This window comes from Callorhinus ursinus, unplaced genomic scaffold (genome assembly GCF_003265705.2).
Source record: "Callorhinus ursinus isolate GAN/ISIS: 27379988/994484 unplaced genomic scaffold, GSC_fseal_2.0 scaffold5, whole genome shotgun sequence".
Taxonomy (NCBI): domain Eukaryota; kingdom Metazoa; phylum Chordata; class Mammalia; order Carnivora; family Otariidae; genus Callorhinus; species Callorhinus ursinus.
In genome coordinates this window covers 38,713,052-38,739,501 of record NW_027397067.1, presented here as the reverse complement: position 1 = coordinate 38,739,501, position 26,450 = coordinate 38,713,052, and the positions used below count along the sequence as shown (strand labels likewise).

The 26,450-nt window shown below is 39.0% G+C and overlaps 1 protein-coding gene across 4 annotated transcripts in view; it reads right to left on the bottom strand.

Annotated features, from left to right (window-relative positions):
- The window catches only part of LRRC69 (leucine rich repeat containing 69), a 90,709-nt gene that overhangs the window by 59,148 nt on the left and 5,111 nt on the right, over window positions 1-26,450 (bottom strand). For all 4 annotated transcript variants that reach the window (XM_025871487.2, XM_073892951.1, XM_073892952.1 and 1 more), the window contains exons 2-3: window positions 3,693-3,819; window positions 196-268 (exon numbers count right to left, since the gene is read on the bottom strand). In XM_025871487.2, coding sequence (XP_025727272.1) covers window positions 196-268; window positions 3,693-3,819 — 200 coding nt within the window. The remainder of the gene's footprint in view (window positions 1-195; window positions 269-3,692; window positions 3,820-26,450) is intronic.

Genomic DNA, 26,450 nt, shown 5'->3' with positions numbered 1-26,450 from the left:
CTATTTCTCATTTCCCTGAAGTGTTTAAAGAATCGTCTGCTTAAAATTAGTGGCTTGTCTCAGTCCCTCAGATGCCTCTTTGCCATGTACAAACCCCACAGGGACTTGAGGCCAGGCAATGAGGCTGAGGTTCAGATGGCCAGGGTGGAGCTGGTGAAGGGATGTTTAACCAAGTCTCGCTACAAACAAAATTACCTGCTGACTTCTTGAGGAATCCATGTGAGCTGATTGTTGTTCAGATTAAGCAGAATCAAGTTTTGTAACCCATCTGTTGGAAAATAATTTTAGTTACGTTAGCTATCTCTTAGAGAATAACTTGTAGCCACTTTTCTATATACTGTTGTTTTCCTTCTGGTTTCTTGCCTTGGTCAAGGCTCTTGCGGTTGCTGGTGACAGATACCCTCTTAAACTAGCTTAAGCAAAACAGGGGGATTTCATCACCAAATTAAAAAGCTAAATCACAGCGCCCAAGAGCAGAGAGCCCAGCCCTGCTTACCACGAATTGGAACCAGACACTAAGAGGCATCTGAACCCAGGGTTATTTTGTTTTAGTTTTAACTCACAAGGGCTGTCCCATAAATGTTTGTTAAGCGAATAAATGAAGTCCAAAGGGTCCTCCTTACTGGCGGCATTCACCCATCCATCAGGAAAACCACGTGTGCAGAGCGGTCTAAGGCGCCGGCCACCAGCACCCTGCCCTGGCGCGCTGCTGGGGAACGTGAGTGGGCAGACCCCCCCGTGAGCGAGCCCGGCACGTGTGCGCACACTCACACACGCACGCGTACCACCGTCTCTCCGCACGCGTGCACGCCTGTCAGGCTCTACGCCCTTGTGCATGCGCCGCAGCCCCACCGCTGCACAGCCCCTCGGGCACGTGGCCCACGACGGAGCTCTCTTTGCAGCCGCGCAGGAGGAACTCCCCAGAGAGGAGGACGAAGGGGACATTAAGTGTGGACATGTGTCCACGCAGCTCCAGGGCCAGCGCAACCTTGAAGAGGGACGAGTAGACGCGCTAGCACGTGGCGCGAGGACTTGGGGATCTTCTTCACCAGAGGTGCGAAGGAGCTGAGGCATTCTCTGCCGCATTTTGTGGGGAATAGGCCCTCCTCGGCCACCAGCCTCTGCGCAGAGCCCAAGGCAAAGCGGACGGACTGGGGGCCTGTGCACTTGTCCTTCCCGGCTCGTCGGACGGGCAGCACTGTGTGTCGCACACGGCGTGGTCCGGCACGCCTCTCCTGCGCGGAATTCTGGCCCCTTGAACTCGAAGTCGGTGACTAAAGGCAGCTCCAGGTACATCTCCACATCAGGCTTCTCTCTGTTCGGCTTGGCTATGGCTGTGCCGGCCGCCCAACACACTGGGCCCTGAGCACGTGGGGGCTGGGGGGAATCATATTAATATAAATACATGTGTTATGCAACATGATTATGGGCTCATATATATGTACTGGCTGTGTGTGCATATACATAGGCCTTTGGTTGCTCTTGGTAGTCACAGAAATGCTCACGCCTGGGTCTGCTGGGCTTCTCATGCTTCTTCTGAACCACTGAACCAAGTTGTGATATCCAAGGACCCACACACCATGCTCCAGGCTAATACTCTGTCTCCCCCAGGAGTTTCTCAAAGTCCAGTGGATATATTCTCAGGGCGTCTCTGCAGAACACAGAGTTTTATTTCTCATTACAGTTTCCCTCAGCTTCATATTTATATTCTCTCTCTCTCTCTCTCTCTTTCTCTCTCCCCCCTACTCCCATCTTTCCCCCACTCCCCAGGCTTTCTCTTTTGAGCAGATTGTCTCTAATTTTCCATATATTCATAGCCATCCTACAATTCCTGTGTTTGAATGTTCACAGGCAGGGTAGACAGTTCTCAAACTGAGATGCCTACAGGAACTAAGAAGATAACTCAGAACATTGTAGTAACCCTGGCAGGAGTGCACCTGACAGGAGTGTGTAGAATTGGTGAGGACCTGCCTTATCTAACAGGGCAGTTGCCCTTCAGCCAGCTCCTGGCCATTGCTATCATGTGGGAATGTGATTCTGGTGTTGCCTAGTCGTTCTTTTTTAAAACTGACAAAAAAGAGGGAGAGATCCAATTTTTTTTTTAATGAACTCTTCTGATTTGCAAGTTTTGGTACCCTAATTCAAACTTTTTAAAAGGCGATCAAAACAGAACCAACTTATTTGTGAACCAGTTTCAGCGCTCAAGCCACCAGTTGCAACCACTGTCTTAGTTCATATGATTAGCTCAGACCAGTTACACTGTTTTAGATTCCATCATAATTTCCAAGAAAGAGACTAATATTGGCCTATCTTGGGACATAAGTCTAGCCCCGGCCCAGTCTGGTTCTGGTCAGGGGCACTGGGTCATGTAATACATGCTGGATAGTGCTCAGCTCCCTGATACCAAACTACTTCTGCTCTTGGATAATAAGGACACAACCTAAAACATTCTGTGTCACTCACATGGGCTTTTCAAACTTCAACAGCCCAAAACCAAGAAATACAGAAACTACAGATATCCAAGGGCACTGTACACAGGTTACATATATTTTATAAACCTCAAATTTAAGGGCACACGAGAAAAAAAATTTCTTTATGGAAACCTAAATTAGCATTAATTAGGTTGCTTAATCTTATTTATATAAGTCGGGTTTTACCTAAGTTTGTCCCCTCAGTATAGTTTATGAAATAGTTTATAAAATTGTGTTTGTTTTCATGCCATTAATTTTTTTCTTATATAAACTGTTTTCTTCCTAAGTAAACTGTAATTGAACCCTTAACTATGGCTTTGCATATATAATGTGCATAAGCATCAATAAGTGTTTGTTACAGTTCTTATTTTGAAAAAATATTTCTCCAAGATACATGATTTAAGACTTTAAAATAAAGAGATCATACCAAGTCTATTTGTGCTATTTGCCAAATATTCCCCTAACTTAGCACCCCATGCAGTGATATTCTTAATAAATGCTGCTCGATGGTGACAGGGATTATATCTAGTACCCATGTCTCAAAAGTTCACATAACATATCTTCAGTTTTACTAATAGAGGCAAAGACATAGAATGATGAAGTGCTGTACGTAGGTCAATGAAGCTATAAACATCACCTAGATCTTTGTCATGTGTTTTGTCCTTAAGCCCACTCTACCTAATATTAAATAGGAAGAGTGTCCTGTTGAACGGAGAAGTTATAAGTTGAAAAGAAACACCAAAAAAAATGCCAATTATTGGATCTCATATTTTTTCTTTCAAAGTCTCCTGATTTTAAACTTAGCATCTTGATCAGATATTGTAGCTTAATATTGAGACAATAAAAAGTGTAAAGACAATAAAAAGTGTAAAGAACAAAAAGAGCTTTTCTTAATTTGATTTTCAAACTGAGTTTCCTCTCAGGCACAGGGAAAGGGCCTCCAGATTCAAGAATCAAAATGTACACTGATTCTGAAAAGGGAAAATTCACTAATCTAATATTAACTTATTTTCTTAGGTCCACATTAGAGAAATATATATACAATGGTTGAAAAAAATGTCCCCCAAATTCCTTAATTTCAAGAATACTGTATAAATATCTGCAACAGAAAAAGATTAAAAGGTAAAATTTCTTTTTTTACTTTTTTTACTTGTTCAATATAAGGAGATTTAAGGAGATTAAGTTTGATCCCATAATGTTGCTCTTCTTTGACTAACTTACCACATGCTTCAGATGCAAATTTACAAATCTTGTTTCCAAATAAATGAAGCTTCTTCAGGGATGTAAGGTATTTCATCTCTTCTGGAATTTCTTCCAAAAGGTTGTTTCCCAGATTTAGTACTATCAACTGTAAACATATAGAAATTTAATGAACTCATGCATTATTCACCTTCAAATAAGATGAAGAAATCATTAAGAACTTTTGTTGATAACTTTACACCTGGAGGAGCTAAAAAAAGAACAACAAATGAATCCTAAAGCCAGTAGCAGAAGAGAAATAATGAATATTAGAGCAGAAATCAATGATACAGAAACAACAACAACAACCCAGTAGAACAGATCATGAAACCAGAGCTGGTTCTTTGAAAAAGATTAATAAAATTGATAAACCCCTAGCCAGTATTTATCAAAAAGAAATGAGAAAGAACCCAAATAAATTAAATCACAAATGAGAGAGGAGAGATCACAAACAACGCCACAGAAAAATTCTATGCCAACAAACTGGGCAATCTGGAAGAAATGGACAAATTCCTAGAAACATATAAACCACCAAAACTGAAAGAGGGAGAAATAGAAAACTTGAACAGACTGATAACCAGCAATGAAATTGAATCAGTAATCAAAAATCTCCCAACAAACAAAAGTCCAGGGAGGATGGCTTCCCAGGGGAACTCTACCAAACATTTAAGGAAGAGTTAAAATTCTTCTGAAACTGTTCCAAAAAATAGAAATGGAAGGAAAACTTCCAAACTTATTCTATGAGGCCAGCATTACCTTGATCTTAAAACCAGACAAAGACTCCACTAAAAAAGAGAACTACAGGCCAATATGCCTGATGAACATAGACGCAAAAATCCTCAACAAAATACTCGTAAATTGAATCCAACAGTACATTAAAAGAATCATTCACCACGATCAGGTGGGATTTACTTCTGGGTTTCAAGGGTGGTTCAATATTCGCAAATCAATCAGTGTGATACACCACATTAATAAAAGAATGGATAAGGGCGCCTGGGTGACTCAGTCGTTAAGCGTCTGCCTTCGGTTCATGTCATGATCCCCAGGTCCTGGGATTGAGTCCCACATCAGTCTCCCTGCTTGGCAGGAAGCCTGCTTCTCCCTCTCCCACTCCCCCTGCTTGTGTTCCCGCTCTCACTATCTCTCTGTCAATTAAATAAATAAAATCTTTTTTAAAAAAATAAAAGAGGGGTGCCTGGGTGGCTCAGTCGTTAAGCGTTTGCCTTCAGCTCAGGTCGTGATCCCAGAGTCCTGGGATCGGGCCCCACATCGGGCTCCCTGCTCCGTGGGAGGCCTGCTTCTCCCTCTCCCACTCCCCCTGCTTGTGTTCCTGCTCTCGCTATTTCTCTCTGTCAAATAAATAAATAAAATCTTTAAAAATAAAAAAATAAAAGAATGGATAAGAACCATATCCTCTCAGTAGGTGCAGAAAAAGTATTTGATAAGTACAGCATCCACTCTTGATAAAAACCTTCCACAAAGTAGGGATAGAGGGAACATACCTCAACATCATAAGAGCTGTATATAAAAGACCCACAGTTAATACCATCCTCAACAGGGAAAAACTGAGAACTTTTCTCCTAAGGTCAGGAACACAACAGTGATGTCCATTCTTAACACTATTAACATGGTATTAACCTCAGCAATCAAATAACAAAAAGAAATAAAAAGCATCCAAATCAGCAAAGAAGTCACTATTTGCAGAAGACATGATACTCTGTGTAGAAAACTGGAAAGACTCCACCAAAAAATTGCTAGAACTGATACATGAGTTCAGTAAAGTCAAAGGATACAAAATCAACATACAGAAATCTGTTGCATTTCTCTACACCAATAATGAAGCAACAGAAAGAGAAATCCAGGAATCAATCCCATTTACAATAGCATCAAAAACCCTAAGATACCTACGAATAAGCCTAACCAAAGAAGTAAAAGATCTGTACTCCAAAAACTATAAAACACTTCTGAAAGAAATTGAAGATGAGACAAAGAATTGGGAAAACATTCCATGCTCATGGATTGGAAGAACAAATATTGTAAAAATGTCTATACTACCCAAAGCAATCTACACATTTAATGCAATCCCTATCAAAATACCACCAGCATTTTTAAATTTGTATGGAACCACAAAAGACCCGAATAGCCAAAGGAATCTTAAAAAAGAAAAGCAAGGCTGGAGACATAGCAATTCTAGACATGAAGGTATATTACAAAGCTGTGGTGATCAAGACAGTATGGTACTGGCACAAAAACACATAGGTGAATGGAACAGAACAGAAAATGCAGAAGTGGACCCACAAATAAATGGTCAACTAATCTTTGACAAAGCAGGAAAAAATAACCAGTGGAAAAAAAGACAATCTCTTCAACAAGTGGTATTGGGAAAACCAGACAGCCACATGCAAAAGAACATGGACTACTTTCTTACACCACACACAAAAACAAATTCAGAATGAGTGAAAGACCTAAATGTGAGACAGGAAACCATCAAAATCACAGAGGAGAACACACAGAGGTAACTTCTTTGATGTCAGCTGTAGCAACTACTTACTAGATACATCATCTGAGCCAAGGGAAACAAAAGCAAAAATAAACTATTGCAGGTGCCTAGGTGGTGCTGTCGGTTGAGCATCTGATTTTTGGTTTGCGCTCAGGTCGTGATCTCAGGATTGTGGGATTGAGCCCTGTGTCAGGCTCCACACTCAATGCAGAGTCTGCTTGAGATTCTCTCTCCCTCTCCCTCTCATGCTCTCTCTCTCAAATAAATAAATAAATCTTTAAAAAAAATAAACTATTGGTGGGCGCCGGGTGGCTCAGTTGGTTAAGTGACTGCCTTTGGCTCAGGTCATGATCCTGGAGTCCTGGGATCGAGTCTTGCATCAGGCTCCCTGCTCAGCAGGGAATCTGCTTCTCCCTCTGACTCTCCCCCTCATGCTCTCTCTCTCTCTCTCTCTCATTCTCTCTCTCAAATAAATAAAATCTTTTAAATAAATAAATAAACTATTGGGACTTCATCAAGACAAAAACTTCTGCACAGTGAAGGAAATAATCAACAAAAATAAAAGGCAGCCTATGGAATGGGAGAAGATATTTGCAAATGACATATCTTGTAAAAGGTTGGTATCCAAAATATATAAAGAACTTATGAAACTCAACACCCAAAAAAACAGAAAATCCAGGTAAAAAATGGGGAGAAGACATGAATAGACATTTTTTCAAAGAAGACATACAAATGGCTAAAAGACACATGAAAAGATGCTCAACATCACTCATCATCAAGGAAATACAAATCAAAACCACAATGAGATACCACCTCACACTAGTCAGAATGGCTAAAATTAACAAGTCAGGAGACAGCAGATGTTGGTGAGGATGCAAAGAAAGGGGAACCCTCTTAAACTGTTGATGGGAATGCAAACTGGTGCAGCCACAGTGGAAAACAGTATGGAGGTTCCTCAGAAAGTTAAAAATAGTATTACCCTATGACCCAGCAATTGCACTACTAGGTATTTACCCAAAGGGTACACAAATATTGATTCAAAGAGATACATGCATCCTGATGTTTATAACAGCATTATCAACAATAGCCAAATTATGGAAAGAGCCCAAATGTCCATTGACTGATAAATGGATAAAGATGTGGCTAAATATACAACATAATATAGTCAGCCATAAAAAAGAATGAAATTTTGCCATTTGCAATGACATGGATGGAGCTAGAGAGTACTATGCTAAGCAAACTAAGTCAGTCAAAAAAGACAAATACCATATGATTTCACTCATATGTGGAATTTAAGAAACAAAACAGATGAACATAGAGGGGGAAAAAAGAGGCAAACCACAGAGCGGACTATTAACTATAGAAAACAGAGTTGCTGGAGGGAAGCTGGGTGGAGGGATGGGTTAAATGCATGATGGGTATTAAGGAGGGCACCTGTTGTGATGAGAAATGGGTATTGTATGTAAGTGATAAATCACAAAATCCTACACATGAAACTAATATTACAAGGTATGTTAGCTAACTGGAATTTAAATAAAACTTGGTAGAAAAAAATAAAGTAGTCTTATTAAGTATGCTGCATGAAAAATTAAAATGATAAGATACAAGAAAAGTGCATGTCAGAATAAAAATATTGGAATGGAAATGAGCAATGTTGGGTGGAATGTGGTGAAAATAATGTAGTAATTCAAACCAGGGAAAGGCCAACAAAAGTGACTGCTGTTAAAAATAGCATCATTATTTTTAGTTATTGTTCTATATAAAATTCTTTCTATTCAAAATTTATGTCTTTGAAAATTTCTCATACATATGTGATATTACCTGACAATTTCAACATTAAAATGATTTTTGCAATAGGGATTTTAAAAAGAACTTTGTTGAGATCCATGTAACCTAAGAAAATGTCAGCATAATCTTAAACAATTATTTCACATATATCTAAAATGAGCTTTATAAAGTTCATTTGAGCTTCATGTTCAAACATCTTATGTTAATTAAAGCACAATTTAATTTTTAATAAAGCACTGAACTTCATTAAAATTGTAATGCAAATCATTAAAAAGCCATTTAAAACCACAATTAATGATTCACTCATAATTCACTTGAGCATCCCGAAGAGTATCCTAACATTGTGACCCATACAGTCAAAACCTTTAAGAAGTCGGCAAAGTGCTCAAGATAAATATACTCTTTTTTTTTTTAAGATTTTATTTATTTATTCATGAGAGATGGAGAGAGAGAGGGAGAGAGAGAAGCAGAGGGAGAAGCAGGCTCCCAAGGAGCAGGGAGCCCGATGCGGGACTCGATCCCAGGACCCTGGGACCATGACCCGAGCCGAAGGCAGATGCTCAACCATCCGAGCCACCCAGGCACCCAAGATAAATATACTCTTAACTCCCTTTATCTATTTCACCCATCCTCCCACTTATCTTATACACTTATCTTGATGAACACTGAGAAATATCTAGAGCAGTTGAATCATACTGTACACCTGAAACTAATGTAACGTATGATAATTATACTTGAATTTTAGGGGGGACACCTGGGTGGTTCAGTCAGTTAAGCGTCTGCCTTGGGCTCAGGTCATGATCTGAGCCACCCAGGTGCCCTGGCCTTATTCTTTTGTAAAGGTGAAGTTAAAATATATTCATGTAGCCATTCTAATGGAAAGACTTATTCCAGAGTCTGTGACTATATTAGTTTCCTATTGGGCTATAACAAATTACCACAAATTTAGTAGCTTAAAACAAGGCAAATTTATTATCTTATAGTTTTGGAGGTCAGATGAAATTAAATGGGATTCACTGACTTAAAAAGTGTTGACAGGACTGTGTTTCTTTCTGGAGACTCTAGGGGTGAATTCTGATGCTGTCTTCCATATTTAAAGAACCTCATACTCTTGATTTCTCTTCAGATTGTATAAGTCTTTCATCCTTTGCTAAAGAACCTCACAGTTACACAGGGCCTACACATATTATCCAGGATGATCTCTTCATCTCAAGGTTAGCTGACTATCAACCTTGATTCTATCTGTACCCTTGACTCCTCATTGACATGTAACCTAATATATTCACAGATTATTGGGATTAGGATGTAGGCATCTTTGGGGGCCATTATATGTCTATAGCAGTAACTATTTGAAATCTCTTTTCCAAAAATCAAGTCAATTTCTTTCTTTTGCCTAAATTTAGTGAGAAATTCATAGCAGTAAACTAGTGCTCGACAAAATCTTTGTGAGTACTAGTGAGAAATACAACAGTTGGGAACTGTGAAAGGCCTGAGATTTTACTCAATTTGCAAGCTAATAGTTAACCTGCCACTATTTCATAGATGCTGCAGAAAGCATGAGACCTCTGGGCACGAGACAAAGGTCATTTTATTACCTACAGCAACAGTATCCAGAATATTGTTATTTTTGCACCAGCAATGCAAAAAGAACCAGATGATACCTGGACATGCAATGGATTGTGTTACAGAAGAGAAACCATGAATTTAGGGAACCTGAATCTTTTAGAATAAGCAATAACTGTGCTTGCCCTTTGCTCCAGAGGAGACACGATTTCTAATTTCCAAGGCTATCTGCTATGTAAATGTTCCCCAAAAGTTAGTTCAGAACAAAGCTAGTCAGTGCCTCTGCCTAGAGAGATGTGCAAAAACATGAGAGACTCATGAAGAATTGTCTCCAATGAAAATATGGCAACATATATTTTTAAAGTAAATAACAAAGAACTGAACTTGTGATTTCTCATACTATCAGTGCTTTCCAGGTATTTCTGAGGGCACAACCTCTATGGTGCTTATTTTGCATGCTATGTCATAAGTTTTCATCTATGAGTTACATATATTGTCATTTTGTTTTACAGAATCTAAGGGTATGGCCCAGATATTTGAAGATAACACAGTAATTTGATTTCATGGTATATCAAAGGGAAATCACAGGATATAATCAAGCTTGACTATAAAGTGGATTGGGTTTTTTTTAAAGATTTTTTTTTATTTATTTATTTGAGACCGAGAAAATGAGAGAGAGAGAGAGCACATGAGAGGGGGAGGGTCAGAGGGAGAAGCAGACTCTCCACCGAGCAGGGAGCCGGATGCGGGACTCGATCCAGGGACTCCTGGATCATTACCTGAGCTGAAGGCAGTTGCTTAACCAACTGAGCCACCCAGGCACCCTGGATTGGGTTTTTTGATGCTTTGAAATATATCCACAAACAAATTATGAAGAAATGCAATCTAAACTGCTCATGTAATCATCTATAAGGAAGCAAGTGGGTCAGTATTCATTTGAAAATATGCACTGTATGCCTATTTTGAGCCACCAGTTCTAGATACTAGATACACAGAGGTGAATAAGACTTGTAAGGTCTTGGGATGCCTGAGTGGCTCAGTCGGTTAAGTGGCTGCCTTCAGCTCAGGTCATGATCCTGGGCTCCTGGGATCAAGTCCCACGTGGGGCTCCTTGCTCAGCGGGGAGCCTGTTTCTTCCTCTACCTCTGCTACTCCCCTGCTTATGCTCTCGCTCTGACAAATAAATAAAATCTTAAAAAAAAAAAAAGACTTGTAAGGTCTTTACCCTCAAGACACTTACACAGTAACAGTGAGAGAACAGCAATCCAGTGAATGAAAAGTAAGTGAATGATGATGGGGGAGGACTGGGGGGACCCTAAGTTTTTCTCATCCCTTGAATACAACTAGATAATTATCAAATCATTCTGAACACCCAAGAAATCAATCAGAAGTCTGAGAAAACAAATACTGCAAGTCTACAAGTAGAAAAGCAACCACCTTTTGGAAGGTAGGAGGTGCAGAGACTTGAATCCGGTGCGATATAGCTGAGTATATGGCAGCAGGGAGGAAGCCTGCTTTAGGAGGCTACTACAAAGCATTATAAGCAATGGAGTGAAAAATTGGAACTTTTAGAAGTCTTCTACACTGGGAGACATGCCTGGCTTAAAGGTGCTCAGGTGGTGAAGTGGGGCAGAATCCTAGGTGTGACACCATGATCTGAGTATCCCCTGGGTCACAAAAACAAGTGGTGCCTAAGTGCGCCACTGTTCCCAAGCATAGGAGTGTGGAAGCCCGCTGAGAACAGCAAGTCTAGGTGCCGGGTTTCTGCTCCGTGTTGCCAAAAACTGTGAACCACTGTGCAGTCGTATGACCACTTTCCTGGGACAGGTCCAACAAAAGGCAGAAGCATGAGTTGACCCTCCCCAGGAGGAACAGTGAGAGGTCCCTAAAATTTGGAGTTTTGAAACTTGGTCACGTGCCTGAGATAAAAAAGCTCGGACATAGGCAGAGTGAATACAGAGTTCTGACAGAAACTGGGGAGATGAGTTGATTGATTGCTCTTCTGTGAAGACTCACCAACGAGGGGGGGGCATGAATTTTCAGCTCCCAGGCTAGAGAGCTGGGCACCCCCCCGCATATTCATCCTGCCCATCAGTACTGAAAGCCTTCAGGGAGCAAAACAGCACCACCTAGTGGAGTGCAGAGCCGCTTACATCAAGCCCTGCCTCCCTATGCACTGGAGGTGCATTTCCACTAGGACAAATCCACCTGAGAATCAGGGCAACAGGAACCACCCCAAGAAGACCAGCACAAACAACTTGCTCACACCAAATTTACTGATTATATAGAGGGCTGCAAAGCTCAGCTCTAGGGGAAAATAGTATCTAGTATCCATTGTACTTTTATTCTGTAGGGGTTTTTTTTTTATTTCTTTTTTTCAATTCTCTTTTTTATTCTTTTTTAAGTTTAATTTATATATGCATGTTCCATTTTTTGTTTCCTTTCATCGCATTTTATTTACATATCTTCTTTCTTTCTTTCTTTCTTTCTTTCTTTCTTTCTTTCTTTCTTATTTTGGTATCTAGTTTCTTTAACAAGCAGACTAAAATACACCCAGGATCAGTGATTTGTTGCTTTTGTTGTTGTTGTTTCTTTTTCTTTCTTCTTTTCTTTTCTGGACAAAATGATGAGATGGAGAAATTCACCCAAAAAGAAAGAACAGGAGGTAGTACTCACAGCCAGGGATTTAATCAATACAGATATAAGTAAGATGTCTGAACTAGAATTTAAAACAACAATTATAGGATACTAGCTGGTCTTGAAAAAGCATAGAAGACTCTAGAGAATCCCTTACTGTAGAGATAAAAGAACTAAAATCTAGTCAGACCAAAATTTAAAATGCTATTACCAAGATGCAGTCCCAAGTGGAGGCCATAAAAACAAGAATGAACAAATTAGAAGAGTGAATCAGTGATACAAAAGATAAAATTATGGAAAATAGTGAAGCTGAAAAGAAGAGGGAAAGAAAACTATTATATCATGAAGGTAGACTTAAAGAACTCAGCAATTCCATAAAGTGAAATAATATTCATGTTATAGGAGTCCCAGAAGAAAGATAGTGGGAAGAAGGAGCAGAAGGTTTATTTGAACAAATTATGCTAAGAACTTCCCTAATCTGGGGAAGGAAACTGGCTTTCAAATCCAGGACGCACAGAGAACTCCCCTCAAAATCAACAAAAATAGGTCAATACCATGACATATTATAGTGAAATTTGCAAATTACAAAGATAAAGTCCTGAAAGTAGCTTGGGACAAGAGGTCCTTAACCTATAAGGGTAGACACATAAGGCTGGCAGCATACCTGACCACAGAGACCTGGCAGGCCTGAATGATATATTCAGTGTGCTAAATGGGAAAAATATGCAGTCAAGGATATTTCATCCATCAAGGTTGTCATTCAAAATAGAAGGAAAGATAAAGAGTTGACAAGACAAAGAAAAACTAAATGAATTTGTAAACACTAAACGAGCCCTGCAAGAAATATTAAAGGGGACCCTTTAGTGGAAGAACAGTCCAAAAGTAACAAAGACTAGAAAGGAACAGGGATAATCTACAGGAATAGCAACATTATAGGTAATACAATGGCACTAAATTTGTATCTTTCAATAATTACTCTGAATGTAAATGGATTAAATGCTCCTCCAATCAAAAGACATAGGGTAGCAGAATGGATAAAAAAAACAAGACCCAATGATATGCTGCTTACAAGAGACTCCTTTTAGACCCAAAGGCACCTCCAGATTGAAAGTGAGGGGATGGAGAACCACTTAACATGCTAATGGACATCAAAAGAAAGCTGGCATAGCCATCCTTGTATCAGAAAAACTAGATTTTAAACCTAAGACTATAATAAGAGATGAAGAAGGACACTATAGCATAATAAAGGGGTCCATCCCACAAGAAGATCTAACAGTTGCAAATATTTATGCCCCTAACTTGGGAGTAGCCAAATATATAAATCAATTAATAACAAACTTAAAGAAACTCATTGATAATATTACAATAATAGTAAGGGCTTTAACACACCACTCACAGTAATGGACAGATCATCTAAGCAGAAGATCAACAAGGAAACAAGAGCTTTGAATGACACACTGGACCAGATGGACTTCACAGATATACTCAGAGCATTTCATCCTAAATCTGCAGAATACACATTCTTTTTGAGCGCACATGGAACATTCCCCAGAATAGATTACATACTGGGTCATAAATCAGGTTTCAGCTGTTACAAAAAGATTGGGATCATACCATGCATATTTTCAGACCACAATGCTATGAAACTGGAAGTCAACCACAAGAAAAAATTTGGAAGGACCACAAATATATGGAGGTTAAAGAACATCCTACTAAAGAATGAATGGGTCAATCATGAAATTAAAGAAGAATTTAAAAAATACATGGAAGCAAATGAAAATGAAAACACAACAGTTCAAAACCTTTGGGATGCAGAAAACGTGGTCCTAAGAGGGAAGTATATAGCAATACAGGCCTTCCTCAAGAAGCAAGAAAAGTCTCAAATACACAACCTAACCTTATAGCTAAAGGAGCTGAAAAAAGAACAGCAAATAAAGCCTAAATCTAACAGGAGAAGAGAAATAATAAAGATTAAAGCAAAAATCAATGATATAGGGGAAAAAAACAGTAGAACAGATCAACAAAACTAGGAGCTTGTTCTTTGAAAAAATTAACAAGATTGATAAACTCCTAGCCAACTTATCAAAAAGAGAAAGGACCCAAATATATAAAATCATGAATGAGAGAGGAGAGATCACAACCAACACCACAAAAATACAAACAATTATAAGAGAATATTATGAAAAATTCTATGCCAACAAATTGGACAATCTGGAAGAAATGGATAAATTCCTAGAAACATATAAACTACCAAAACTGAAACAGGAAGAAATAGAAAATCTGAACAGATGTGTAACCAGCAAAGAAATTGAATTAGTAATCAAAAACCTCCCAACAACCAAGAGTCTAGGGCCAGATGGCTTCCCAGGGGAATTCTACCAAACATTTAAAGAATTAATACCTATTCTTCTGAAACTTCCCCAAAAATGGATGGAAAACTTCCAAACTCATTCTATGCGGCCAGAATTACCTTGATCTTAAAACCAAAAAAAGACGCCACTAAAAAGAATTACAGACCAATATCCCTGATGAACATGGATGCAAAAATTCTCAACAGGATACTAGCTAATCAGATCCAACAGTACATCAAAAGGATTATTCACTGCAACCAAGTGGGATTTATTCCTGGGCTGTAGGGTGGTTCAACATCCACAAATCAATCAACGTGATACATCACATTAACAAAAGAAAAGATAAGAACCATATGATCCTCTTAATAGATGCAGAATAAGCATTTGACAAAATACAGCATCCTTTCTTGATAAAAACCCTGCCTCAACATCATAAAGGCCATATATGAAAGACCCACAGCTAATATCATCCTCAACAGGGAAAAACTGAGAACTTTTCCCCTAAGGTCAGGAACATGACAGGGATGTCCATTCTCACCACTGTTGTTCAACATAGTACTGGAAGTCCTAGCCTCAGCAATCAGACAACAAGTAGAAATAGAAGGCATCCAAATTGGCAAAGAAGTCAAACTTTCACTCTTTGCAGATGACACGATGCTCTATGTAGAAAACCCGAAAGTCTCCCATCAAAAAATTGCTAGAACTGATACACGAATTCAGCAAAGTTGCAGAATATGAAATCAATGCACAGAAATCTGTTGCATTTCTATATACTAACAATGAAGCAGCAGAAAGAGAAATCAAGGAATTGATCCCATTTACAATTGCACCAAAAACCCTAAGATACCTAGGCATAAGCCTAACCAAAGAGGTAAAAGTTCTGTACTCTAAAAACTATAGAACACTTATGAAAGAAATTGAGGAAGGCACAAAGAAATGGAAAAACATTCCATGCTCATGAGTTGGAAGAACAAATATTGTTAAAATATCTATGCTACCCAGAGCAATCTACACATTCAAGGCAATCACTATCAAAATACCACCAGCATTTTTACAGAGCTGGAACAAATAATCCAGAAATTTGTATGGAACCAGAAAAGACCCTAAATAGCCAAAGTAATGTTGAAAAAGAAAACCAAAGCTGGAGGAATCACAATTCCAGACTTCAAGCTGTATTACAAAGCTATAATCATCAAGACAGTATGGTACTGGCACAAAAACAGACACATAGATCAATGGAACAGAATAGAGAACCCAGAAATGGACCTTCAACAATATGGTCAACTAATCTTCGACAAAGCAGGAAAGAATATCCAACAGAAAAAAGACAGTTTCTTCAACAAATGGTGTTGGGAAAATTGGACAGCCACATGCAGAAGAATAAAACTGAGCCACTTTCTTACACCATACACAGAAATAAGTTCAGAATGGATGAAAGACCTAAATGTGAGATAGGAAACCATCAAAATCCTTGAGGAGAACACAGGCAGCAACCTCTTTGACTCCGCCATAGCAACTTCTTGCTAGACACATCTCTAAAGGCAAGGGAAACAAAGGCAAAAATGAACTGTTGGGATTTCATCAAGATAAAAAACTTTTGCACAGCAAAGGAAACAGTCAACAAAACTAAAAGGCAATCTACAGAATGGGAGGAGATATTTGTAAATGACACATCAGATATAGGGCTAGTATCCCAAATCTATAAAGAACTTACCAAACTCAAAATCCAAAAAACAAAAAACAAAATCTAGTCAAGAAATGGACAGAAGATATGAATAGACGTTTTTCCAAAGAAGACATATAAATGGGTAACAGACACATGAAAAAATGCTCAACATCACTCATCATCACGTAAATACAAATCAAAAGCACAATGAGATACCACCTCACACTAGTCAGGATAGCTAAAATTAACAACTCAGGAAACGACTGATGTTGGCAAGGTTGCAAAGAAAGAGGAACCCTCCTACACTGTTAGTGGGAATGCAAACTGGTGCAGACACTCTAGAAAACAGTATGAGTTTCCTCAGAAAGTTAAAAATAAAATTACCCTATGACCCAGTAATTGCATTGCACTACTGGGCATTCATCCAAAAGACACAAAATAATGATTCAAAGGGACACATGCATCCCAATGTTTATAGCAGCAATATCCACAACAGTCAAAATACAGAAAGAGCTCAGATGTCCACTGACAGATGAATGGATAAAGAAGATGTTATATATATATATATATATATATATATATATATATATATACATACATACATACACAGTGGAATATTACTCAGCCATCAAAAAAGAATGAAATCTTGCTATTTGCAATGACATGGATGGAACTAGAGGGTATTATGCTAAGCGAAATAAGTCAGAGAGAGATAAATACCATATGATTTCACTCATGTGGAATTTATTTTTTTAAGATTTTATTTATTTATTTGAGAGCAAGAGAGTGCACAAGTGGGGGGAAGGGCAGAGGGAGAAGCAGACCCCGCTGAGTGGGGAGCTCAACTCAGGTCTCGATCCAGGGACTCTGGGACCATGACCTGAGCAGAAGGTAGATGCTTAACAGTCTGAGCCACCCAGGAACCCCCATATGTGGAATTTAAGAAACAAAACAGGTGAACATAGAGGAAGGGAAGGAAAAACAAGGTAAAACCAGAGAGGGAGACAAACCATAAGAAACTCTTAACTCTAGGGAACAAACTGAGGATTGCTGGGGGTGGAGGGAATGTGGAGGGGGGATGGGATAATGGGGTGGCGGGCATTAAGGAGGGCACTTGATATAATGAACACTAGGTGTTATATGCAACTGATGAATCACTAAATTCTACCCCTGAAACTAGTAATACACTGTATGTTAACTAAACTTAAATTTAAAAAAAAGAAAAAAGTGAATGAATGTCTAAAAGATAAGAAAATAAGAAAAATATTAGGTAGCATTAAGCGCTCTGTATATAATTAAAATAATTAAGAGATAGTGATTGGCTGATCAGGGAAGCTTGTCTTAGAAGTTGATATTTAAATTGAGATCTGAACGATGATAATAAAAAAGAAATGGCCAAAATAGAGGCCTCAAAACTGGAACATTCTTGACATAGTTGAGGAAACAGGAGATGTGGCCGATGCGGCTAAGCATAATGGGCAAACTCAGCAAAACATGGGGTTGCAAAGGTATACTTGGGCCAGATTGTACATGGTTTTGTAAACCAGGGTGAAGGGTTGGGATTTTACTCTAAGTGAAGTGAGAAACGAGTGTAGGGTTTTGAGCAAATGTAATATTCGTTGGTGTATGTCTTATCAGGAGCACTCTGACAGCTGTATACAGAATAGTCTTCAGGAGAGCAAGGGACAGCACACTCTTCAGAGGCACGACTGCAGTGGTCAGGTCAAGAAATCAGGATGGTTTGGGCTAGAATGGTGGTGATGGAGGTGGAAAGAAGTGGATGAGTGTGAGATATGCTATGGAAGTAGAGTCAGAAGCTTGTGAGATGTAAGAGAAAGAGAGGAATCATGGATAGAATCAAGCTCTGGAGCTTGAACGCCTGAAATGAGGACAGTTAGGACGAGGGCAGGCTGGGAGGGAAGGACCAAGGTATCAAGAGTTCTGTTTTATCCCTATTAAAATTAAGATGCCTTTTAGAACTTGAAGTGGAAATATCAAGTAGGCAGATGTGAATGCAACTCCAGAACTCTCTAATGTGATCAAGACCAGAGGGTTAAATTTGAGCCTTCCCCAAGAAAAGGCATCCTGTGGGATTGTAAGAGATCACCAAGAGTGAGAGTATGAGGAGAGGATTGAGCCTAGCAGAGAGAAGGAATGGCCAGCAGAGGTGGACAGGGAGGGTGGGACACCTGCAGCATCTGGTGTAACAGATCTCCTTTATTGAGACAGTGCTCAATCCTCAGGAACTGGACATTTCCGGTTGAGGACTTTCTACTGCATCCTTCTCTGAAGAATTTCCCTCGGCTACTAGGAGATGCTTTACCTGGAGGTGCTTGGAAAGTTATGCCTCTACTCCATCCTCTCAGGGTGGCCTATATCCCATAATGAATGCAGGGATGTAACAGCCAGCCCCTTTGCCTCTGTGGCTCAAGGCATGTTCCAGAACTCTGATGGGATAAGGCTAAAGGTAAATTTCTCCTGAAATCAGATTTAACCTTGATTCTTTCCCTGCTCTGTTCTGCTTCCTCACACTTTTATAGGTTTCTCCTGAGAGCACAGCCTCAATAAATTACAAAAAATCTATGACTTAGGTTCTCCAAGATACATAGTACAACAGAAGCCGAGGGGAAAGAAAAGGAAAAGGAAGCTGTTTTTAAAAAGAAGATGCAGGCCATATCCCAGGGGAAAGTTAAGTAAAATAAAAGCATAGATACAACCACTGGATTTAGCAACATGAAAGCCATTTGTGACCTTGGCAATAGGGGCGAAGTGTTGGTGAAGAAACTGATGGAAGTGGGCTGGGGAGAAAATGTGGAAAAGTGAAGATAATGGGGAATAGACAATTCTTTGAATAACTTTGGCTATGAAGAGATCTTAGAAAATTAGCAGGCAGCTGGAGGGTTTTTCTTTGAAAATAAAAGATAGTACATCTTATATTTACATGCTAATGGAAATAATTCTGCAGAGAGTGAGAAACTAGTGATATAAGGAGAGGAATCACTTCAGAATCAAAATTCTTTAGAAAATGAGAGAGGATATAGTCCAAAGTGTAAGTGGGTGCTGGCTCTGCATAAGAGTAGGGACTCTTCACTGAGATTGTAGGAAGTAAGGTGAAGAAAGCACATGCAGATGCGGGCTGTGGATGGATTTGGTGATAGAAAGCTGAGGAAGTTCCTGACTGATAGTATCTGTTTGTTTGTTTGTTTGTTTGTTTGTTTTTTCAATCAAATATAAACAAAACCATCTGCTTGGAGGGGGAGATGTACGAAGTTTGAAGAAATGTAATTTTGAAGAGCAATCTGGGCAAATGTGGTAGGGTGGCTGATAGCCACAGGTGGTTTTCTGATCAAAAGGCTCCAAAGAAGATGTTATAAAATGGATAGATGACCCAGGAAAAGGCACCGGCTTTGGATGACACATTAAATACATGGCCCTTTGGCTAGAAAAGGCTACCATGTGAAATTCTGAGCTCAACACCAAGACTATGACATATAGAAGATGAAGAGGGCTCAACTGAAAATCTCAAGATTTATACAATTCTAAAGTTAAAACTAAGATGAAGTGAATGGAACCAGGATTATTCTTGATAGAGTAGGGTAACTAAAAGAAGATTCATTTATGACCTTTAAATTCATAAAGGTATCCTAAAGACTGTGTGGTTATGCTATGACCACTGTCACTATAGCAAGTATGTCAGGTTTCAGCTAGATTATATAAATTATACAGAAGTTCCAGAGACATTATAGCAAGGACTAAATTTCTTTTGAGATATACCTCAAGATCCAACCTAAATGTTGTATTAATTCAATCATGTTTATTATATGGTATTCTGAATGCTAGAGTGACAAGTATACCCACCATCCCTCTCTCCTAGGGCTTACATGTTGGGAGGTGAGACAGACAACAAGTAAACAAGTAATTTCTGTTAGTGTTAGGTGTTTCATATAAAGGAAAGAAAACAGGTTAATGGGTTGGAAAGTAACTCTAGGTTGGGGCACCTGGGTGGCACAGTTGGTTAAGCATCTAACTCTTGGTTTCAGCTCAGGTCTGATCTTGGGGTCCTGAAATTGAGCTCCATATCAAGTTCTACACTCAGCATGGAATCTGCTTGAGTTTCTCTCTCCTTCTGCCCCACCCCCATGCCTGTGCTCTGTCTGTCTCTCTCTGGCTCTCTCTTAAGTAAATAAATAAATCTAAAAAGGAAGAAGGAAGGAAGGAAGGAAGGAAGGAAGGAAGGAAGGAGGGAAGGAGGGAAGAAAGGAGGGAGGGAGGGAGACAGGGAGAGAGGGAAGAGACTCAAGGCCAGATTGGGTCACTAGAGAACACATCTCTGAGAAGGTGATGTTTGAGGTGAGCTAACTGGGATGCTTTAACAAGTTGAGGTGAACTATTTGAGATGCCTTGACAAGGTTGTTCCAAATGGTATTCCATTCACAAAAGGTCTCAAAAATACCAGGCATCCTGAAAGAGCACATACAGTGTTTTACTAGTAACACTCTATGGTTATGGATAGTTCCTGAGGGGAGGCCTTTGGTCATATAAGAGACAGCTACTGGATAAGTTTGAAACTTCTGTTACTTCAATAATTATCTATAATGAAGTTTCTGTTGGCATAACTCTTCTGTCCTTTGGAAACTAGCACATTGCCATCAATTGAAAGACACCATCTCTCCAAAATGGTTTCTCATGGTCCCATGACCAGGGAATTATCGCATCGTAAAATCAGGAAGAACTTGTATAAGTCACCTAGTGAAGCATATAAAATGCAAGTGGGCAACCCTCATGTACACACTCAGTAATGGGTAGCTCTTTTATTTCTTAGGAAGTGTTATTTACTTATTTATTCATATTTTTTTGTTTGTCAGGCTCTCTATAACTTCTATCTAATTCTTCCCATGGCAATCATAAAAAAACAGCTTTATTCCCCCTCCTCTCTGCCACATAATAATCTTTCAAATATTTGAAGATTGCTGTCATAGTCCCTCTGAATTTGTTCCATTCTTCCTTAACCATTTCCCTCAGGACATAATTTCCAGACCTCTCACTGTCCTGGTCACTCTCTCATTTTTATAAGCACCCCTCTCTGGAAACATGGTTGCCTAGGGTGAGACAGGAAATGTGATCTCATAGCATAGATGCTGGTGAGACCACAGAATCTCCCTCGGGCAGATGAGTGCACTTCTATTAATGCAGCCCAACATTGCATGCACTCTTTCAGCAGCAGGGCACATTATTGTTGCATAATTGATTTTGTGTGTGGCCATCAAAAACCCACTGCCAAAGAGATAACTGTGAAGGAGATAACCCACATCCTGGACTTGTGCAATTGAATTCTTTTCTTAAATGTAGGAATTCACAGTTATCCCTGCAAAAATTGCATCTTGTTGGTTTTGGCTCAAAAGACCTCTCAAGTTAATGTGATGTTGTCACTCTAAATTCAAAGCCTAAAACTGGACAATGTCACTGGGCATACTAGATCTGTTTTTTCCATCCCCACTTTGGTTAATGCACCCACCATTCTTCTAATCCTATTGCCTCTCGTGACCAAACTTTGGAATCGCCTAGAACTTCTCTCTTTCTACACCCAAATTCAATCAGTCACCATTCTTAGTCTCAAAATTCCTTTTAGATGAATCTTTTTCAGCTGTATCTCATTGCAGTCACCCTAAAACTGGTGATCATTACCGCCTGCCTATAGCATTACATAGCCAAAGAATGTAAAGAATGGGATGTGTATAAAGAGTATTTAAATTCCCTTTATCCAGTCCCACTACATTATATATAAACGGCTGCCTAAATAACCAGTCCACAGGAATTGCCCTACCAATAATGTCCTAAATATTTTCAGTATCCCTATTACCTTTTCTGTATCTTGGTATACTTGTCCCAAACAGTGTCTCTCTGGCCCAACTTTTCCTAAATTTGATTTTATGTATTCGATAGGCCTATTCATACCTCTAAGTTACAGCCTGTCTGTGGCCCACCTCAAAATAGATGGATGTGTTTCCTCTTACATCTTGGATGCGAGGTAAGCATCTCAGTGTCACCAATGCCTCTGGATTATGGAATCCAGGTTTAATGCGTAGCAATCTTTGTATAAATAGGAGAGAAGAGACCAAGAAATTTGAGAAGAAAAAGTACCGATTGACTTATTAATGATAATACTAATGACTAACACTTAAATAGAATTTTATTTGTGCCAAACACTGTGCGAGGTAGCCTTGTACATTTCTTGTACATGTCGACCTCACAACACCCCTGACTTTACAGAAAAGGGATCTCACATCCAGACTATGATTTATGGTGAAATAATGTAGCTTCACTCTATGGCCTATATTCTTAACTTCTACACTACACTGTCTATACTAATGTGCTGCCTATTTTTAAAACAAATTTACTGTTGTGCAGAATGATCATGTATATGCACATACATGCACATATATACTTTGATTCACACACACACACACAATGAAATTGTCTTGTATGCAGTACATAGAATTCTCATTTTAAATATTCTGTTAGTGTTCACACTTTTTAGTATTGCACAGTGGGCAAAGCACAGGATTTGGAGACCATCTGCTCTGCAATGTACTAGCTTCTTGGGCAAGTCCAATTCCTAAGTGTCAGGTTTTTTTTGTTTTTGTTTTTAATGGGGATAGGGTGCCTGGCTGTCACAGTCAGTAGAGCATGCAACTCTTGATCTTAGGGTTGTGAGTTCAAGCCCCATGTTGGGGGTAGATATTACTTTAAAAATATGGGGATACTAGTGTCTACTTTTCAGGGCTGTCTTATGGATTACAGACAATACAATAAAGTGCCTGGAAAATAGAAGATACTATGAAATGTTAACTATAATCTTTTAGATCCAGAAGAAGACCATAGTACAAAATGTTGGACATGCATGGTGCTAGCAGTTCAGTAGGTGCTTCATATATATAAGTTGACACTTCCATTCGGTTTTCAAATTTTCCACCTGTTTTCATTTTTTTTAATTTCTTCAAATTTTTATTTAAATTCTAGTTAGTTAACATATAGTATAATACTGGTTTCAGGAGTAGAATGTAGTGATTCATCACTTACATACAACACCCAGTGCTCATCATAACAAGTGCTCTCCTATGCCCATCACCCATTTGGCCCATCCCTACACCCACCTCCCTTCATCAACCCTCAGCTTCTTCTCTCTCATTAAGAGTTTCATGGTTAAAACTGTTTTCTTTGTGATTTCTAACTGATTTTTTCAAAGATTTCTAAGTTCAAAGCCACTTTTTAAAGTTGAAATATAATTGGCCTATAATATTTTGTAAGTTTAAGGTGTACAGTGTGTGTTGATTTGATACATATATATACTGCAAAATGATTACCACCATAACCTTATCTGCCACCTCTATCACATAATTATCATCTTTTTATTTTGTGCTAGGAACAATTAAGATCTAGTCTCTTAGCAAATTTATAGTTTTTAATACAGTTATTATTGACTATAATCACTATGCTGTGCAGGACTTACTTATCTACTAGTTCCCAGTTTGTACCTTTAAACAAGGTAACCCCAATTCCCCCACCCCCCAGCCTCTGGTATGCACCATTCTGTTCTCTCATAGCCACTTTTCAATTACATTCTCAGAGAAGAGAAAAATTTTAGCCACAGAATAATGACTTCTGTTAACTTGTTAATTTTGTTGGGAAAATTTTTTTATTGTTTCTAGTGATAATGTGTTCCAGGATTCTGTTTCCATTAAACTATCACTTTACCTTAGTTCTCCAGTTATTAGGATAGGTTTCTATATTTACTGCTCCTCCTTGGCATATACCTCCTTCTTCACGAAGCCACCTTCCTTTTGTAGTTGTGTGGCCCTGTGTACTCTCTATGACCAATTATTATCTTCTGCTTTATATTGTAGTGATTCGTGCATATATATTACCTCTACTATTAAGTTGGGTCTCTATGTGATTCACCTAGCATTCAAAGAACAGTGTCTGGAACATAATTGTTGCTCAATAAACATTAGTTGAATGCTGTCTGCTTAGATCATTTCTGCAACCTACTGGTTCACCCTGTGAAATACTCATTATGGCTCCACATCATTTTTTTTAAATCAAGTATCTATGGAGTGCAGTCAGCTCCAATCTTCCCAACTTGATATATTTCCTTCTAAGGGCTGCATGTTTTCCTTATTTTAACCATCTGCTCATTCTCACTAACCCCTATACTCAATTTGGCGTAGAGCCCACCTATCAGATGTTTGCCTGGAACTTGCACCAGGCAACTTCTAACATTTAATTAAGCTGTGCTTGTCACTATTAATTGCCACTGTAAACTCTGTGCTATTTATTGTGTCTTTCAATTGCTTATTTGATTTTTAAAATGATATCTATGACTAACTTGGATAAAAACATTTTTAAAAGTGTAAAAAAATGAGTTCAGGGGTGCCTGGGTGGCACAGTCAGTTAAGCCTCCGACTCTTGGTTTCTGTTCGGTCATGATCTCAGGGTGGAGATCTCAGGGTCGTGAGATTGAGCCCTGGGTCGCTCATGCTCAACACAGAGTCTGCTCAAGATTCTCTCTCCCTCTTCCTCTGCCCTGCCCCCCTCTAAAAATAAATAAATAAATCATAAAAAAGTGCAAATGTCCATTTTATCTGGACATCTTTTTGAACTAAATCATGCTTGATGATACCATTTTGGAATACGCTGTTAGATCATTTGCCTATAACATATATATGTATGTGTTTTAGCTAGTATGTGACTATTAAGCCTGAAATTCTTTAAGGACAGTGAATATTCCCATTCACTATACCTAAATAATACATAATATAATGTTAGGTTCTGTAAACTATTTAGTAAAAATAATTGAATCAAATTAATGAGAGAACATTAACGGGATTTTTACATTTTTTAATTAGCATGTGTATGACCAAGGTATATCAAGGAGGGTAACATTATGGCTCACTCTGCTAATTCTTATAAATGCCTTTTTAAAATTTTTTTAAGGAATCTGTGGCATATTTAAAAATCACACTTTAGGGGTGCCTAGGTGGCTCAGTCATTAAACGTCTGCCTTCGGCTCAGGTCATGATCCCAGGATCCTGGGATCAAGCCCTACATCATGCTCCCTGCTCAGCGGGAAACCTGCTTCTCCCTCTCCCAATCCCCCTGCTGTGTTCCCTGTCTCACTGTCTCTCTCTCTCTGTCAAATAAATAAATAAAAACCTTTAAAAAATAAATAAATAAAATAAAACCACAGTTTAATACAATTGCCAAATGCTTTTCTCTAAGTCCAGCTATTCCTGACTTTGTTTATTTGAATAATTTTGCAGATTTCAAAACTATTATTTAAATTTGCATAACTTCTTAATATATAAAGTCAGATTTCTCAAAACAATTGTCATTTCATTGGAAAGAGAGGCAAAGTTTCCAAAGTCCAGCATACCATCTAATCTCTCTAGGGATACCTGCAACCTTTAAGTACTGTCCCCTTAGACCCCCAACGTGAAACCCAGTGTCACGGAATTGGCAAGTCCTACTCACTCATCATAAGAAAGACTCTCTGACTGGCATTCACAGTAAAATCATGAACAAAATATTACCCGTTAGCATCCTGTCAGAAGCTTCTTAAGAATATGGAAGAAACGAGAGTTTCAAATTGTCAGAAAAGAGGAATTACAACACAAAACTGACATTTAGTTAAAATGTAAAACCCAAAGTGTTTGGAAGAATGAAGTATTTGGATGTTTGAGTGAGGGTAGGGGCTACAGTTTTCCTAGTAACCAGGATGTTAAGGCATTCTATACAAGGTAATGCTGACAGCAACATTAGGTGCTAAGAATAATGAAGCATGTTTTAGAGATAAGGCAAGCAGGGCATAGAGAGATAATGTGAGCTGTTTCCCATCACCTAGCCAGCAAGTGAGAGAAGAGGTTTGAGCCTCTTCTGGACACCTGACTGCCAGCTAGTGGAGAAAGCTCAAGTTCCAGAAAGGGTGCAAGAGGCTTAACACAGGCTTGCGCAGAGAGGCAGAGGCAAAGAAAGAATAAAGGAGCTTGGAGAGAAGGAACTCCCTAGGGGCCTGTGTACCTGGACAGGAGAGAGTAAAGCAGGATAATAAATCCCTGTTTGATAGGAAAGCCAGGCTTAGAAAACAGAGGCACTACTTGATGGAGGAAGAAATTTCCAGTGGTAAGGACAGAAGAAAGGACAGTACGGCTGACAAACAGTACAGATGACGTCAGTTC